The sequence below is a fragment of the Mesitornis unicolor genome, unplaced genomic scaffold (genome assembly GCF_000695765.1).
Source record: "Mesitornis unicolor isolate BGI_N332 unplaced genomic scaffold, ASM69576v1 scaffold33368, whole genome shotgun sequence".
NCBI classification, from domain to species: Eukaryota; Metazoa; Chordata; class Aves; order Mesitornithiformes; family Mesitornithidae; genus Mesitornis; species Mesitornis unicolor.
In genome coordinates, this window is record NW_010203087.1 from 18,254 (window position 1) to 35,997 (window position 17,744).

Here is a 17,744-nt window from a genome sequence, read left to right on the forward strand (position 1 = left end):
CTATGGAGATGCGTAACACTGGGGGATGGAGACTTGATTTCTGTCTCTCTTATGTTCACTGCTATAGCGTAGGTCTATTCAGCTATTTTTCTGCATGTCCATTTTCTTGTTTTGCTGCTGCTTGCATGGTATTCTGTTCATACTAGCCTCAGTTTATTGTTATGTTAAAGGGTCAGTGTAGATTTGGGGGTTTTTATTTGTTTTTGATTTTCTTTTCTATAAAATAAGAAGGTAGTAAAAACATGTTCATTATATACAGATACAATGATTTACATTAACATTTTCAGAGTCATGGGCTTTCAGTATTCTGAAGCTCCTGCAGATGTAAGTAATTAGAATTCATGTTTATGCTTTATTTCAGATCCAGTGAGTTTATATGGCAATATACTTAAAATAACCCTCATTCTTCTAAAACCCCTGAAGCAAAGCTTTCAAGGGCCTCTTCCATTTTCTGGTATCACTGCAAGATGCCTCAAAATAGGGAGCATTATGTATTTTACAAGACTAGAAATAGTGTAGGTAATAGTGATACTTATTTAAATTAGGATGTTGTGCTTGTACTTCTTAAACTAAGCTTAAACTGTATCTATAGCACCATATCTAAAAATGGTATAGGGAAAACTCTGTTTTTGATTGAAGTTCCAGTATTTTTAAGTATTTAATTGTTTTTCTGTAACATATTATTCTGGAGTCTTGCATTATATATTGCATTTCTTAGTATAAGACATATATCTAAAATTGTGTTACTGTTTTATGCATACTATAGATGTGGAAAATTTATTTAAAATCTATTGGCATTTGTTAAAAGTAGTATTCTTAAATGCTTAGCTATGTAATGTTGGAATGCTTAACTTTTCATTGTTTTGATGTTTTGGCATGAGGTGCTTTTCAAGCGTCTTTAAGCTTATGTCTCTCTAAATGACCAATTCAGAAATACAGTTATTAGTCATATGACATTTTTTCTTTCTGAGGGTCTCCTGGAGCTCTATTATTTCAGCATTTGAGAGCACATGTGTGTCACCTCAATGCTGTATCAGAGACAGGGGCATCATTAATTGTCTCTTGAGATACTATGTAGGACACAGCGCTAGTGTATTAGTGCCTTGTGCCATCTTGAAAACATTGCAGGTGCTATTATGCCTCATAAAACACAGCTGCACAGAATTATCATGGTAATTTGAAGTCATCTTGTGCATTTATGGGAAAGCCTATTTAAAGACATGCTTGGGTTTATTATGCAGTTATGTTGTTCAGTGCACTGTGTGTCACTGGTTTGCTAACTGACCGTTGGACTGATGCATCTCATCTTTCTCCTGCCTACAAGGAAAACACTAAGCAAGGAGGGTATCAAAAATTAAATTTTGGAGACCAAATGTCTGAATAAGAAATAACTTCTTTTTGCAAACTTCTAGTGAAGTCTCTACTCTAGAGTTAAAGGCAATCAAACACAGTAGCACTCATCTCTTTTTGTTCTCTACTTCAAAGAAGCAACAACAAACTAGAAAAACATAAGCAGACACAACAGATGTCCTCTTCGCGCACAGCAGCGTGAATAATTCAATGATGCAGTGTTGCTCAATGTTGTCCCTATAGAACTGGTGCCTAAACGTGTCTCTTTCATGCTTTATCTGTTCTGTTACAAGACATTTCAGCTTCCAGTGTCTTTGATGAAAACAAAGTTTGCTGAAAGGTATAGGTTAAATGCACATAAAGATTAACAGCCATGGAAGGGGAAAAAGAAGTATTTTTTCCAGTTACAGATACGTGAGGCAAAAACATTCGTGTATAGCAAATAATACTACTGTTAGAAAGTTTGAGATTAACAGAACTGAACAGTTTCGTGTTCTGCAGTATTCTGGGATTACTAAACATATTTTATTAGAAATGTGATCCACCTGGCTGATTTAATAACCTAGTGAACCAGGCAGGTTTCTAGCCTGGTGAACTGAGACGGAGATTAGATGTATGTATGATGACAGAACTGCCCCCTTGCTTCTTGAAATGATGTGAATTATATTTTGGACCTCATAAAATAGGAAACAAACAAATATTTATTACTCACATTAGCAGTTATTTAGGTAAAAACCTTAAAGGTGTTTTTTACTGCTGAAATGGCATAAAATAATCTTGAAACTTCCTTTAAGGAAAGATGAGAGTTCTCTGGACGTAAGAAAATATTCAAGAATTCAGAATCTGTCATACAAAATAAGCGTATAAGGGGAAACTAGAGAGAGTGTGACCCTTCCAGCAATCTTTACCAACCAAATGAATTTTTATGAAAGTTTTTATATCATTCTGTAGTGTCTGCTGTTTATTCCATTTGGAGAAAGTAAAAAGGATTTACCTGTGATATTCTTTCCTCCGCAGCTCTGATAAGCCATGCTCAAAGCCTGTGAGGAAGTAATTTCAGTATAACACTTAAATTTGACTTCTTTTTTGTTTAAGTCATTTTAGCATGATGTTTAGGACTGTGGCTAGTCTTGAATCATTATATGTAATAATATAATAATTTTACTTCCCTTTCGCGCCTTACAAAATGACGACATTAGCAACCTTACTAAGGTCTTGACTATGCAATTAGCATAAGGAGTGGGAAAAAACATAATGTATTCATGAAATGTCTGTTGTATATTAACTCAGTATTACATTATTTCTAGAGCCTTGTCCAATTATAGCGTTACTCTCAAAGATCATCCCTGAGGACGAAAATCTAATTGCCAAATACACATAGCTAATATGATCAGTCAAGGGCCAGTTTCAGGAAGTCAAAGTGAAACTTGAAGAAGAGCCTATAGTAAAACTGCTGTCCTAGATAAAAAGCTTTTGGTTCATACCTTCTAGGTTCTGATTGCCCACACTGCATAAACACCACTTTGCTCCCCAGCAAACCAACTATTTCTGTTTTGAGCTGAAACCAGACTGTGATGCTGTGTTGCACTCCAGGGAAGGTGTGTGATAGGCAGTGTGAACAGGACCAAGCCACATTTGGTGCCCTCCAAGGTCCTTCTAGAGTTGTCCTTCTAGACAGCAGGTCTGTCCTTGGCAGTTTCAGCTTTATCCTAAAGCTTGCTTGTGGTAGCAGGCTTGAGAGGAATATGAACCGAGATATGCTGCGGTCCAGGCTACTGTAGCTACGTGGTTTTCTGTCCTAAACTAGAGCTTTAAAGCAAGAATCTGCTTATCACAGTGCAGTGCAGATGAGCTGGAATTATTTCATTGCTTTCTTTTCCATCTGAGCTCTGCTAAAACTGCTGTTCTTGTGTTTCCTTTGTGGACACAGGCTGCAAACATCTTTTTAACATTAAATATACATCTCATTGAAATGCATTTGATTATAATTCTTGCTGATTACTTTATTATAAGATGTATTTTATTTCTATAGGGTTCCATAAACATCAGTGGTCTTTTAGTCAGGATCTACACTGTGATAATAAAGACATGATCACCTCAGCAAGGTTGTACTGGAATACAAGACTTCTATGACAAACAGTAAAGAGGTGTATAGTAGGATGCATCCTGTGTGGATGTCAGGAAACAAAAACTTGTTAACTGTCTTTTAAAATAAATTTACATGCCTGTAATGAAAGAACAAAAAAGAATTTGCATTCCTAATGTATTCTGGTATTGTCATTGATTTAGGCAGGACTAAGGACACTTCATGATATTGGCCCCGAAATACGCCGAGCTATATCCTGTGACTTGCAAGATGATGAACCAGAGGAAAACAATCCAGAGGTGGAGGAAGATGTTTATAAAGTAATGTCAGAATACAACTGCATGAATTGTTTTATCATGTAATATGAGTTTAAAGAATGAGCTTAGCCCTGGATATGGAAGAAGAACAATAATAATTAAAAGCCCTGTTAAACCAGAAAAATAGAAATATTTTCTAAATAAGTATATTTTATATATATCTATAAAAATGGTATTACCAGGGCACTTACATCTCATAATAAATTTAGAAAGCAGTTCCTGTGGGGTCATTCTTCTGCCCCTAATTGTTTCTCATGAATTCTTAGGTTTTTCTTAAGCAAATCCTATGAAAAGGTATGAACCTTGCCATCCCAAATTTTCATAGTGTCAAGGTAAAACTGGAAGTGTCTTAGCTTCTGCTGTGGTAGATATGGAGAAGAAAATGAAATTCTATGCAGCTACACCACAAGAGACACGGAGCTGCGTATTTTAAAATGAGTACCTGAAATTATGCAGAATTCAACTAAATATAAATGCCATTTCTGATTTCCTATGAGAGATATCAATAAGAACCAATCAGAAAAGAAAATTACTATTCCTCTTTTATGCATTATTCAGTCTAATGGTGAACTCATACAGTTGATATTATAATCAGGAATGATCTGTAAACCATTTGTCAGCCAGCAAGAATACTTAATTTTTCACAAGCATTTCAGAGGAAGGAGATGTAAAAGCACGCTTCTGCAGTAACTGTATCAGAAGCCCCATACCTTGCTATGGTCCTTTGCAAAAAAAGGAGGATGTGGCACTGGAGGCAGTACCACAGCTATCATCAGTAGATGCATTTCTCTGCCAATCATCATTACCTCCTGTCTTCCGTAGATTGAGCTTCAAGACAGACTGCTGTCATCCAAGACCCACACCTGGCTAGACAGGGAGGCTACATAATCTGGGTCAGATGTACGAGAGAGCTGCATGTCATAGTCATAACTTAGCACTTCATTCTCTATTTCACCACCCATTACACTCTCCAAGGCCAATAAAGAGTTACTACTCTTTCTTGTACCTCTGCAAGAAGAAAGAATGGAAGCACTGAAGCATAATGTTACTACTTGAGATATGCTTGCAAGCTGTTGCATGGCACTCCATCCTGTCTGAGTGACGCCTGTTGCGAACTGACGCTCTGAGACAATAGGAGAGAAATCCACCAAAGTGTTCTCAAAAATGAAGCAGACACATCCCTTTCTGAGGAAGTCAGTGCATGTTCATGTACAGGAATCTAGGTTTCTCCTGCATAGTAAAATGTGGAGAAAGCTGGATGTCATATTTAGTTGTATGGAAAAAGAGTAAGGATCACAGCCTAATGCTGATTTGACTCTGCAGTACAAATGTTGTCATTATCACAGTCACATCTCTGTCACTTCAGGAGATCCCATCTGAAGCATCGTAAAACTAGAAAGAAAAATCACAGATTATTTGAATTGCTACTTTTGAATGCATGTAGGAGAGAAAAAGTAAGGTATCACTGTCAAAAATATGTTGTTAAGGTATCTGATTTTTTTCTTTCTCTTCCCCTAAAACAGAGGAATGGTGCCCTCTTTGGCAACCACATAAACCATATTAGCAGTGACAGACGAGATTCATTTCAGCAGATCAACACCACACACCGTCCCTTACATGTTCAGCAGCCTTCAATTCCATCTGCAAGTGATACTGAGAAAAATATATATCCTCAGGCACGAAATTCTGTATACCACAATCATCATAATCACAACTCAGTAGGAAAGCAAGTTCCAAAGTCAACAAATGCCAATCTCAATAATGCCAACATGTCCAAAGTTTTTCATGGAAAACACACAAATTTTGGAAATCGTGAGCATAGATCTGAAAACGGTTACCATTCATACTCCAGAACTGATCATGAGAAGCGTAGAAGGCCAAGCAGTAAGAGGTAAACTTACAAATATGTCTTTTCTTTTAAATAAATTTATATATTATAAATACACTATGAGAAAACTTATTGCTACATGAAACTGATTTGTATCTTTAGCTTCATTTCTGTTGCCTGCTGATGTATGAAACATTTAGAATATAGCTTTGATGTATGGGAAATGTATATAACTTTACTAAGCTTTGAAAGTAGTAGTTTTCTTTAAAGTGAAATTACTAGTTACAGCAGAGACACTGTAATCACCAATGGATTTCTCTAAACTACCTGATTTTAAAACAGCTTTCTCCTTCCTTTCATGGCTTACCTGGATAGAACCCGCTACTATGAAACATATATTAGGTGAGTTGATATTGTTCTGACATAATTGAGGAAGACAAAGTAGGTTGTTGGGTTTTTTTATTCTTTTTTTTCTTCTTTTTTTCTTCTTTTTTTTCTTCTTTTTTTTTTCATCTTTTTTCATCTTTCTTCTACAGTACAATTTTGAAAAATAACTGCGTGAAAATGCATATGCTGAATAACTTAAGCGATGATTTCTAAGTCAAATTTTCCACTGCCTGTTCTAAAATGATAAACTTTTGGTAAAGTTCAAAATTATTCAAGCCCTTTTAAAAGTTCAGACAGGTTTGTGTAGTTTTCAGCAGACAAAAGATGGTAGTCATTGCTTAAAACGGACTCGCAAAGACTGGAAAAAACACTGGCTTTAGCTTTGATAAATATTAGTGGGTACAGTCCCATTCATAGGAGGCTCAAAATCTTTCCTGGTCTTATGTCTGAATATTTTCTAAGACAAATTTTTTTAAAAGGATTTATTGTGTTATGAAGTGTATTGTTCAATGTACATTCAGTGCTAGTTTTTAGTGTCTAGATTTGCGCATCAGTTTCAGATTTTTCTTGGAAAAAGAAACTCACTCAGTGAGTGCTCCTTAATATTTTGGCTGTTTGGCAAACTTCAGATTATTGAGGGAGACTGTGTTTCTTCAAAGTACTCTGAATTTATATTTTTATTATTTTTTATTTATATTTTGTAAAAATGTCTTAAATGTATTTGACTTTACTGAGCAGCTCCATAGTAATTATTTTCCTATTTGTACCATAAGGAAATTAAGGGAGGTCATCTTTAAGAAACAGATTAAATAGTCATATACTAAACTGCAGTTCTATGCAATTTAACGTAGCACCACATTCTGACAATGAGAACTGTTAATGCTTGTCCTTTTTTTTTCTTAGAAGCACATTAAAAGAACTGTGTATAAAATAAAATATACAATATATAATTTATATAAATATTAAAAATGTAAGTATTTATTTGTTACTGACAGATCTGACTCTGGTGATGGGCGTCGACCTACTATTTGTCGTGACGAACGTGAAGTTCAAGACTTTTGCAATGATGATCGTTATTTGGGAGAGCAGGAATATTATAGTGGAGAAGAATATTACGAGGAAGACAGTATGCTGTCAGGAAGCAGGTGAGAATATTTGTTAAACTGGGAAAAATATTTCAATAAATTAGATACATATCAGTAAAGGCTTCAGTAAGCACAACTGCTGGCAAGTGAAACGGTGAGTAGGAATTGTGTGTGTACCAAAGGTCTTTCGTATTTGGCATCATGTGCTGACTCTAGCAAAAATTCTGTACCAAATGCAAAGGAAAGCACAAAGTTTCTTTGAACTGAGTATAAACTAGGTAGTGCATAACCAAAGAAGCGTTTCATTTATAAGTAAAATTTCATGTACAATGAAAGGTGGATCAAGCTCATACAGAGTAACTTTAAGAAATGTTTTTTTCTTTTAAATGAACATAAAAAGAAAGGTGAAACTGGTAAAGTATGGACTGAGATAATGCAGTAGTACTGGCTGGGCAACTTCCTTTTGAAAATTTTCATTATACCTCTTTATTAGTAATCTTCCTCTTGTCTCCTCAGTAAATTTTTTGTCTCCTCAGTACAAACACTAAACACTGTCATAGTTTCCTTGGCCTTTATATGTTTAGAATAGATTTTTCTAAAGATTTATGCATAAGCTTTATGGAATCGTCATCAGTTGAATTTTAGCCAACAACTAACATGTCTTACAAATTTGTATTACTGCATAATGTCCAAATCTGTATTAATCCAAGGCTCCTTGCTGTAATTGCAGAGTTCTAGTTTTGTAACCTGGTTCCTTTCGGTTTTCTGATTAATTTCCATTTTCTCCAGACAACACTTGGAATAGCATCCCAGTTAATTATCGTATTTCTGTCCACTGGGGTTTTTTAACAACTCTTGCCTGATCCAGTGTATTTAACTCCCGTGATCTTTGCATTCAGTACCTTAATTTCAGATTTAAGAAGACTTTGATTTAATTTGGGTAAATTTAAGCTTTTCTCTGCAACTGTATTTCACACAGTTTCATCAGAAATGGACTGGAGTGGGTTTCTCTAACTTTAGGACAGTGGGTCCCAAGTTAGTTCAGCTTTGAGCGTTACCATATTAGCTTGTGCTTCAGATAGCAATGACTTCAGCAACAGGACAGGTCCTCACTTTGCATTGGGACCCCTTTGTACATATGTAATAGGTTTCCAGTTGTTCAAGAAATGATTGGGTACTGCCCTGGGAGGAAGTCCTGCTATTCCTGATCTAGTCTTTAAAATGTGAAACCATTCCAGTGTTTTCTGAGTATCAACCTGTCATAGAACAGAATTTGGTATTAATTTCTGCTGAATTAATTCAGTGACTTCTCAAAAATATCCTCCACTCCTGCCAATAAGTTTTTATTTCGAAGTCCAGCCTAGAAGTAGAGGAGTTTATTGTCATTTTATCTTAGATCCATAAGTGCATATGCACAAGTGCCAGACATGCTTAATTCTCCTCCTCCTCCTCTACTGTCTGCCTTTGCCATCTGAATTCTGGCAAGATTGGCACCCTAATCTGCATCTTGTTGTTTTGCACAGAAGCTAAGATATGCATGACAGCTAAATTTTACCAAATTTTTTAAATTATAGTCCAATAAAACCCTTCCAAGATTTGATTTTCAACAGAAGAAATATTCAAAATGTAAAAGGCTTAATTCCATTCTCTGAGTTTCTGTGCTCCCAGACTTTACCCAGAGAGAGCATGACAGGAGTAGAACAGAGCATGTATATGTTTGGTTTGCTTTTTTTAAGAAATGTACAACTGAAGTCCTACATTTTAGCCTGCACAGGTAAGAATAACTTCATTGAAAATATAATTTGATAAAAGTTTCACATCAGAACTTACTATGTAACTATACTACCACAAAAATACATGGTTGCTATCTTCAACATCAGTTTGCATAAAGAAACTAGATTTTTAAATTGAGTTGTGTAACTGTATAGTGTAATTTTTGGTTATCTTGCTGGAGAAAGAGATTATTTGAAAACCTGCTAGAAGAAATCTAACAGATCAATTTACAGAAACTGACTGAAATAGCTTTTTCATTATTGTATTTTAAACACAGGCATATATATGATTACCACTGTAGATATCACTGCCATGACTCAGATTTTGAGAGACCAAAAGGGTACCATCATCCACATGGGTTTTTTGAGGAAGATGATTCACAGATCTGTTACGATACAAAAAGATCTCCTAGGAGACGGCTGCTACCTCCAACACCAACACGTAAGTACATTAAGAACAATTTGTTTGCAAATCCTTAATTATTTAAATGCATTCAGATGCGTTCCTGTTTAGAAAGGCTTCTCTTTAACTTGGATTTCAGACATGACATTTCTTGATTACTGTTGCTAGAGGATTATTATGTATGGCAGAAATATCTAACCATCCTGAGAGACTACTCAGAGAACCTATGGATCCTAGCTTACAAGTCAGTCTTTGTAGTATCTCTTGCCTCACTCATCCAGTAATATAAAATAACAAATTTAATTTGTTTAAAGCCAGTTTTAGCTTGATTTGATAAATTAAGAAAGAGCAAGGTAGAATGCAGCAGTAATTTGCTTTGGAATTTTGATCAGGTTTCAATGCACGTGCCAGTTATTTACACCTACAGGTGTGCAATGTTGCAATGAGTCAGTGCCATCATGTCTGCAGTGACTCACCTGCTGACACCTTCCCTGACTCTTAACAGTCTTGCTGCTTAATGACACTGCACTCAGTTCCATTTTCATCTTCACCTCATACTGTTTTTAGTAAACACTAGAGACTAGAGTGGGATAATTTTCAGGGAAAAGAGAACCAAGAGTGAGCTTAATGGTGCTTTGGTTTGGGCATTTTTTTTCTTGCTTTCAAAGTGCCTTTTTCTTGCTAATGTGAGTTTCTCAAGTCCTTGTGAAAAATAAAAGAGCTATCCTGAGCTAAGCAGCTTATTTCAGATTCATATTGATACTTTAGTGTGCCATCTCAGGAACAATGTTTAATAGTCTATGTTTCTTCTACGGGAGAAAATGTTTCAATTTATAGATTGAATTAGTGTTGTCAAATGATTTTTTTGCCTGTTTGTTTAATTTTCATTTATTCTCCTCCTTAGATCTTTCCCTTGGTTTCTTTTTATCTCAAGCACCATATTGCTTTATCTCCATTTCTTAAAGCTCTCATGCTTATTACACTGTAATTTTGTTTTTGTATGTTGCAGGCCATGCTGCAAAGATTAGCAGTGCTAATCCTCTGGTGAAACTAGGCACAGACTTCAAGTTCTTGGATTTTGGGCTTTGACCTCTGACACTTCACAGATAGGAAGCGTTTGGGGTTGTGAAATGTAAAATAAAACTTTTTCTAAGGCCTTTTCTTGTTGGTGCACATGAAACAACACTTGGCTCCACACAACCCCATAGCATCCCCAAGACTACTCTACCGTGTAGCGTGGTCGGCACAGCCAGGTCTGTTAGCTGTGTCTCTGGACAATGCCATCTAACCAGTGCCATCCAGACAAGGCAATACAGGCACATTTTTAGAAGAGTCTCCATGTTTTGCCTGTTATAAGATGGATTGGTTTTCTAGCGAAACCAGAGGTGTGTCTCATTCTGATGATGCTAGCAGCCAGTCAGTCCATTTATCTGTGGAAGTATGACTGCAAGGATCCCATGAGTAGGGAAAGGGGTTTCAGTCCTTTCCTGTCTTGGGCACCCTAAAGAAAATGCAGGTATAGATTTACAAAGTAAAAGTGTTTCAGAGACAACAACTGAGGTACAGTGTCAAACTGTTTAAAGCTGCAGAAAGCAGTGGTAAAGGGCAGCAGCAAAATATATTCTTATTTAATAAAGGAAACATTCTTCAACAATACCTTCAGTGCTGGATCCTCACTTATGGCATTCAGCTCCTTATGACAAGATGAGTAATGCTCTCTGCTGTTTGGCTTTCTAACATTATGGGCACAGATGGAAAAAGCAGAAAGACTGAGTCTTGCACTATAGAGAGTAAGTAACTCAACTCAGATGAGTGACAGTGAACTGTACAGAAAGGTGCTAGCTCTTCCAGGAGCAGAAAGAAAAGATATCCAACAAAGGGGAGACTGCAGAAGGAGACTCCTATAAATCTTTCTACAAGTTTTTCTGATAGCAGAGGAATTTTAAACCAAAGAATAAGATGGATGCTTTGTATATCCATTCCATACATTGCAGAACAACCTTCTTGAAAAATCCCCTGGGGTGTTCCCATGGAAGTGTTGCAAAGGGAGGGTTGAAAGCTTCCTGTGACTGCAGCCTTTGGGATTCATTTAGCTTTTCTGATAAAATTCTGATGACAGTATTAAGCAGGGATTTCTTCAGAGGAAGCTTACACTTTTTGTCTCGCATACAAGAGACTAAATAAATGTGGTAGATAAGATGGTATTTTATATCCTAGGATTAGAGGACATAGTTGTGACCTAAGTTATGTAGTGGTAATGTAGGAAGTCCTTTGACTTAAACCAGTATAATGTCACAAGAGCACAGTCAGGCCGCCAGTCATAACCATTCCTTTATTGTTCAAGAACACGGTTGAGAAATTGTAGAGGCTTGGTATCTCAGCAGATTTTAAAAGAAGCTCAAATCTATTATTAGTAACCACTGTATGGGCTGTTTGGCCTGGAGAGGAGGCCTTGATGTTCTCATGTAAAGAAAGAAAAGATAAAAACAAAAACAAAGAAAGAACTTGCAGCGTTGCACTAAACAGTTTCTGCTAGCATCTAGATTCAGTCCAAGTCAGTGTAACATACAGTGCCTTGGCTGAGTACTGTAGTCATTAAATGGAGCTCTGTGTCAAGCTTTCTAGAGGTTTTTGTACCAAACTCATCACCACAGTATTTGAGCAACTTTGAGAAGTGTACTGATAAATGATTAAGCTGTTCTTTCAGACTCTTTCCTGGGGAGAAGCATGTGTAAAGAAGTGTCTTGTTTTGGATGAGTGGACTTTCTGGTTTGCTTTTTATTCATTTTTGGTATGGGGACATTTAACATTTGTTAAGATCAGGAGCTAAGGTTTACATTCTCTATTTGGATTTACCATAGAGACAATGGAAAGAGATGCATAGTTTGCATATAGTGCTTTGAATCACCTCCTGGAGGTGCCCGTTTTAGTCAATGGCTCTTTAAGGAACCTTGATTGTTAGCATCCAGCGTTAAGTGTCTGATGATAACTATAAGGAATCACAAGTCACTACACTGTCTCCCATTTTTTTCACAAAATTCCTGGTGTTAGGAGAAAAGATACCAAGAACAGTTTCAGTAAGTTTCAAGAGAGCACAATTTTGTATCATTGCTTTGTACAGTCAGGCTTTTCCCAGTTTTCCACTATGATGCTCACAGCTGTGAGGACATACCTGGATTCCAGCTGCTGTTCACCATCCAGGCATTCTTCACACTGAAGCTAACACAAAGAATGATAGCCATGAGCTGCTTCCCATTGTTCTGCAGACTTTCACGAAGACCAGCTGAAACATTTCCACATGAGCCAAACATCTTGATCCAATTTAGATTTTTTTCCTTTCTAGCATTTACATGAATAACAGCAGAGACCATGGTTTCTCATTGTCATAAGTAACAGAATACATCAGGAATTGACAACATGAGTTAACTTTGACTTGGATATAGTTTTTCATATTGCACATTGCTTCCAATGAACTGGAGATTTGGTATTTCCTTTGGGAAGTCTGATTAATTAGAAAGAAGAGTTTAAAACCATTGGGAAGAAAGAAGAAACTCCTCCTTGTAACTGTTCACAGCAGCTGACAGCAAAACTCTGAAGTTAAGTGGATGAACCAGTCTGCTGCATAACACAAGCTAGCTTGTGAAACAGCAGCTTCAGATTCTGCCATATTAGGCTGCTCATATGGTTTCTACCTAGGACTGCATTTGCTGTTATGATTAATCTATCCTTTATCTCATAACCAGCTGCTTGCTTCTGTTGGCACAACTTATTTCTTACTGAGGATGTTTTTATTTGTGTGATAGTTGACTTACACTGGATTTCTGGAAATAATAGACTTTGAGGAAAAGTAGCATATCTTCCTAATGAATTATGGTTTCTCTGTAGCAAACAGACGATCTTCCTTTAACTTCGAATGCCTCCGCCGACAAAGTAGTCAAGATGACATACCCCTCTCTCCTAATTTCCACCATCGCACTGCTTTACCACTTCACTTAATGCAACAGCAGGTAAACAAAATCTTATTAAACTAATAATGAATTACGTCTCTCCAGCTTCTATATTGTGCTTCTCACTTAAGTTGCAATTTGAAACAGTACTAGTGCACTTGCCTGTGTGTGACTCCTCTGCCAGGTGTAAGCTTGTAGTTGCTAGACACAAGGCTTCTCAAACATTGGCCTGCTACAAAACACTGAAAATTAGTAGTTTGCCCCTATGACTCTTCAAATATCTGCAAAAGTAAGGATGTTTAAGGAATTCTGATCAGGACTGCATACTGTGGCAACTGTCTCTTAAGCTTTGCCTATGCAGTTATTCAGCTCCATTTGTGAGTTTCCAGGTGCAACACACATCCAAGGCTCAGTACTCAGTGGCCCTGGGAAGATGGCAGTTTGCATTGCCTAGAGACACTATCCAGAATGCTTGAAAAATGCTGACAGAGTCCTATCCTGTCCCTACAGTACAGAAGGAACGTTTCTACACTTTGCTTTCTTTGTTTAATTTATTGTATAAGCCATTATTTTTCTTTATTAATGCTAATACCTTATCTGAGTAATCATGGAAAAAACACAATTTTTGTTCCTTCTTTACGTGACTATTAAACATCAGAAAAGGTTGACTTTGTATAGCTGCTGCCTGAACACTTGGCTTGAACTAACTGCTGAAATCTGTGGTGGAGCATTTGAAATCACTAACTCCTAACATTCTTCCCCTTACTAGGTCATGGCTGTTGCAGGTCTGGATTCCAGCAAAGCTCACAAACATTCACCGAGTCGTTCAACACGTTCTTGGGCTACCCCACCTGCAACCCCTCCCAACAGGGACCGCACTCCATATTACACACCTCTAATCCAGGTTGATAGGGCTGAATCTACAGAGCATATGAATGGCAGCCTTCCTTCCTTGCATAGGAGCTCCTGGTACACAGATGACCCTGATATTTCCTACCGAACATTTACACCAGCCAACTTGACTGTACCTAATGACTTTAGGCATAAACATAGTGACAAACAGAGGAGTGCCGACAGCTTGGTAGAAGCAGTAAGTATTACAGAAACCTCTGACGGAGCCAAGAGTGTCTGTCTGTCAGTTTTTGTGTTAACTTTAAAAAGCATATAATTCAGGTCACATTATCTCTCTGAAAATGTGGTATTGTAAGTCTCAAAACCCAAAACTGCTTTTAGGTAAAGACAGGGGAACTTATTTGTAGTTGTCATGTAGTAAACAATTTCTACTGAATCCAAACCTTAACAGTGTGTCAGAGAACTGGGGAGACTTCAAAGAGATCTGATATTTAAGTTTCTTAGATAAGGATAAGTTATGAAGTGTCCTTCCACAAAGGCTGTTAGGTCAGAGATGATGCATGTGCCTGTTCTCTTTGTTGTTTCTATAGAATTACAGCACCGTTTTTGCTGAATAAAAGATCAGCAGCTGCATAAATCATTGTCCTAAATGCAGAGGTGTGAATAACTACTACAAGGATTGATTTGAAGGTGTACTAAGAATTATATTAAAATAGGTTTGGAGATAAAGAGTATGTTGTATTTCTGAATGATAGTTACTGGTCGCTTCTAACACTTCCTTTCCATTGCTGTGAGCTAAACAATACATTTTGATAAATTTTATTTGCAAATGGGACTTCAGCATCTTTCTTCCGTGTATTCTAAAGTACCAAGAATGTATCTAGAATTCTGTGTTTCAGACAATTGTTCTGATTGCACCATCTGAGATATATTAACTGTTTTCTTTAGCGTATCAGCATGATGTTTTGTGTTTATCAAAAACTAAACCAAATCTAAAGAGACAATCAGATGTATTGCATTATCAGATAGTGTGGTTTGGAGCAATTTGATTGTTCTTTACACATAGAGTTTTGCTGTGGGTTGCTGTAGTGATTCAGCGTGGGGTTTCTAGTATTTTACACAAATGAGAAACGTTGTCATGACCTGCCTGTTCTTCTGTAATTCCACTGTATATCTCATTCTCTCCCCTCCATCTGCAGGTACTTATATCTGAAGGCCTAGGAAGGTATGCAAAGGACCCTAAATTTGTTTCAGCTACAAAACATGAGATTGCTGATGCATGTGACATGACTATTGATGAGATGGAAAGTGCAGCAAGTAATCTTCTCAATGGAAATATCAGCAATGGGACCAATGGGGATATGTTTCCCATTTTAAGCAGACAAGATTATGAACTTCAAGATTTTGGTCCTGGCTACAGTGATGAAGAACCAGAAACAGGACGATATGAAGAAGACTTAGCTGATGAAATGATATGCATTACAAGTTTATAGTATTTAGCAAGGAAAAATATTCTAATAACAGAAAAAGTGCCTCATAGTTTAAAGATGCTAGGCACTAGCTGGAGTGAATAACCAATCAAGTTTTGTACAAGTGATGTCACACCTCAAGGAAGCCATAACTAGTAAGTTGATTGTCTCCAGGTTGCCAGAATGTGATCAGAGCTGCAGTACATCAAGTCTCTTCCCACAGAATCTTCAGTTCCTCTCTGGGAATAAGGTTATTTTGAATCTAAGCAGATTGTGACAATCAGTTTTTTGAGGGCTAGAGCGAGGTTCTGAGGTGTAACATCTTGCCTGTCTTTCAACCTTGTGCTGCTGTCCATAGTAGAGCAGAATTTTGTCAATGAAAATGTCTGTATAGATCAGCACAAAATTGCGTGGGAAATAGCAACATGAGACCAGTGATGACAACCAGTAATGTCATTACCTCAGTACTCAGTAGCATATCAGCTACCCGTTGCATATCCATTCTAACATTGTTTTAAAACTTGCCTCCCGATTTCTTTTCTTAATGCTCTTCTAAAACACAGTTTGTCATGCTCTACGTGTTAGAGACCATTGGAAAAAGAAGTTATATAAAGAATAATCTGTCATATGTAACACCAGTTTACATAGGAAAATATCATTCAGATAGTCTGTTTTATGACTATCACATTAAGGGCAAAATATACTGGAATAATTGCATTCTTACTAATGCATTTGCAACCAGGTTATAGTAGAATTAGATAAGATAGTTTGCTAAAAATTATATAGTAGAAATTACTGTAAATGAATTGTAATATACAATGATTTGTATTTGTAAAGAGATGTTCTATATTTTGTAATTATTGTACCGTAATTGAACTGCAGCAATATTTATGGACCCTAATTATTGTAACTCTCCACAGAATTCTAGATAGAAGTATTTTTACTTGGAATATATAGATCTATAGCATAAATATTTAAATAGAGCCACCTCTCCGTGTAAATCTCTTTTTGGGATAAAGTGTCAAGTTTCAAGTTGGCAACAGAACAGATTTTTTAAACAATTGAGTCAAATGAATCTCTCTGCATAAGGGATGCACAGTTGACTATTTACAGTCTTACACTGGAAAGGTAAAACATTTGAAGTTATTTTAACTTTTTTGGATTGAAAAATAGCTCTAATTTTATTTTTTTATTTATCCTGTGCTAAAAATAAATATTAAAATCACTAAGAAATTGGCAGGTTCATACCAGAGTATTACTGGTCATGAGACAAAGTATTGTTTTGACAAAGTATATTACATACCTACCCTACTTTGATAGGAAGCATCTTGGGCAGAAAATACTTCACAGGTAAATAAAAATGCTTTACTTCAGTACTATTTACTCTGCTTGGAAAGAAAAGAGGTAAGATAAAATGATTCTTCACAGAACCAAAAACCTTGATATAAGAAGTATACTATTTTGTTGCCTCTACCTATCTGTTGTTCTAGGTGTACTGTTTCAAAGATTTCTTTTTATGCAATCAAGAGAGGGCTTAGATATTGTTCACAATGCAGTAAAACCCTGAAATGACTTTGAGGCTAATAAAACCTTGCAGGAAAATCAAAAAACACTGAAAGCTGCTGTTAGCACTGGATAACAATGACTTGTTCTAACAAGTTTTCTTATCAGGTTTTACCTGATACCTTCACATGTTAGATAGCAATCCAGTTCACATTTTTACAAATGTGATGTTTAAAACATGTCAATAAACATTTTGTACATAATGACAGTTTCCTATGAATAGCTTACAGACTTCCTCTGAAATCATTCTTATTTCAAATGCCAGGATAAGAACTTCAAGGTTTGTAAATTATTTCTTGACCTACATCATTTTGTATTAAAACAAATGCAAAATGTTCTTCAAAATAAAACTGTGTAATAATTTTATTTTACTTGTGACTCCTTTTGCTAATAGTTTTTCATCAAGAAGCTCCAGAAGTTAAATTTTGTTTGCACTGTTTGAAGAATGGGAAGGAATGCATGTAATACATCAGTCTACACTAGCATAGAGTGCAAGTCTTTTATGAATGATTGCTGTTAACCGGAAAGTATTTGTATGAAAAAGGGTACTATTACTGCTCGACTATCTAGGGAATTATTGCTTCCCTAGATACAGAACTATGGAAACTATTAGGAAAAGTCTGACTAAAATCCCCTAATGTCAAAACAAATCTTTCATGCTGCCTGCCAGGGAACACTTCCGTAG

At 36.4% G+C, this 17,744-nt stretch overlaps 1 protein-coding gene across 1 annotated transcript in view; it reads left to right on the top strand.

Moving 5' to 3' along the window:
- Nucleotides 1-17,430, top strand: part of LOC104534485 (voltage-dependent L-type calcium channel subunit alpha-1D-like) — a 34,792-nt gene extending 17,362 nt beyond the window's left edge. The window contains exons 6-13 of the mRNA XM_010190607.1: nucleotides 3,640-3,756; nucleotides 5,277-5,644; nucleotides 5,957-5,983; nucleotides 6,964-7,113; nucleotides 9,104-9,267; nucleotides 13,114-13,235; nucleotides 13,945-14,265; nucleotides 15,227-17,430. Of these exons, the coding sequence (XP_010188909.1) occupies nucleotides 3,640-3,756; nucleotides 5,277-5,644; nucleotides 5,957-5,983; nucleotides 6,964-7,113; nucleotides 9,104-9,267; nucleotides 13,114-13,235; nucleotides 13,945-14,265; nucleotides 15,227-15,520 (1,563 nt within the window). The 3' untranslated portion in view covers nucleotides 15,521-17,430. The remainder of the gene's footprint in view (nucleotides 1-3,639; nucleotides 3,757-5,276; nucleotides 5,645-5,956; nucleotides 5,984-6,963; nucleotides 7,114-9,103; nucleotides 9,268-13,113; nucleotides 13,236-13,944; nucleotides 14,266-15,226) is intronic.
- Nucleotides 17,431-17,744: the final 314 nt, after the last annotated feature.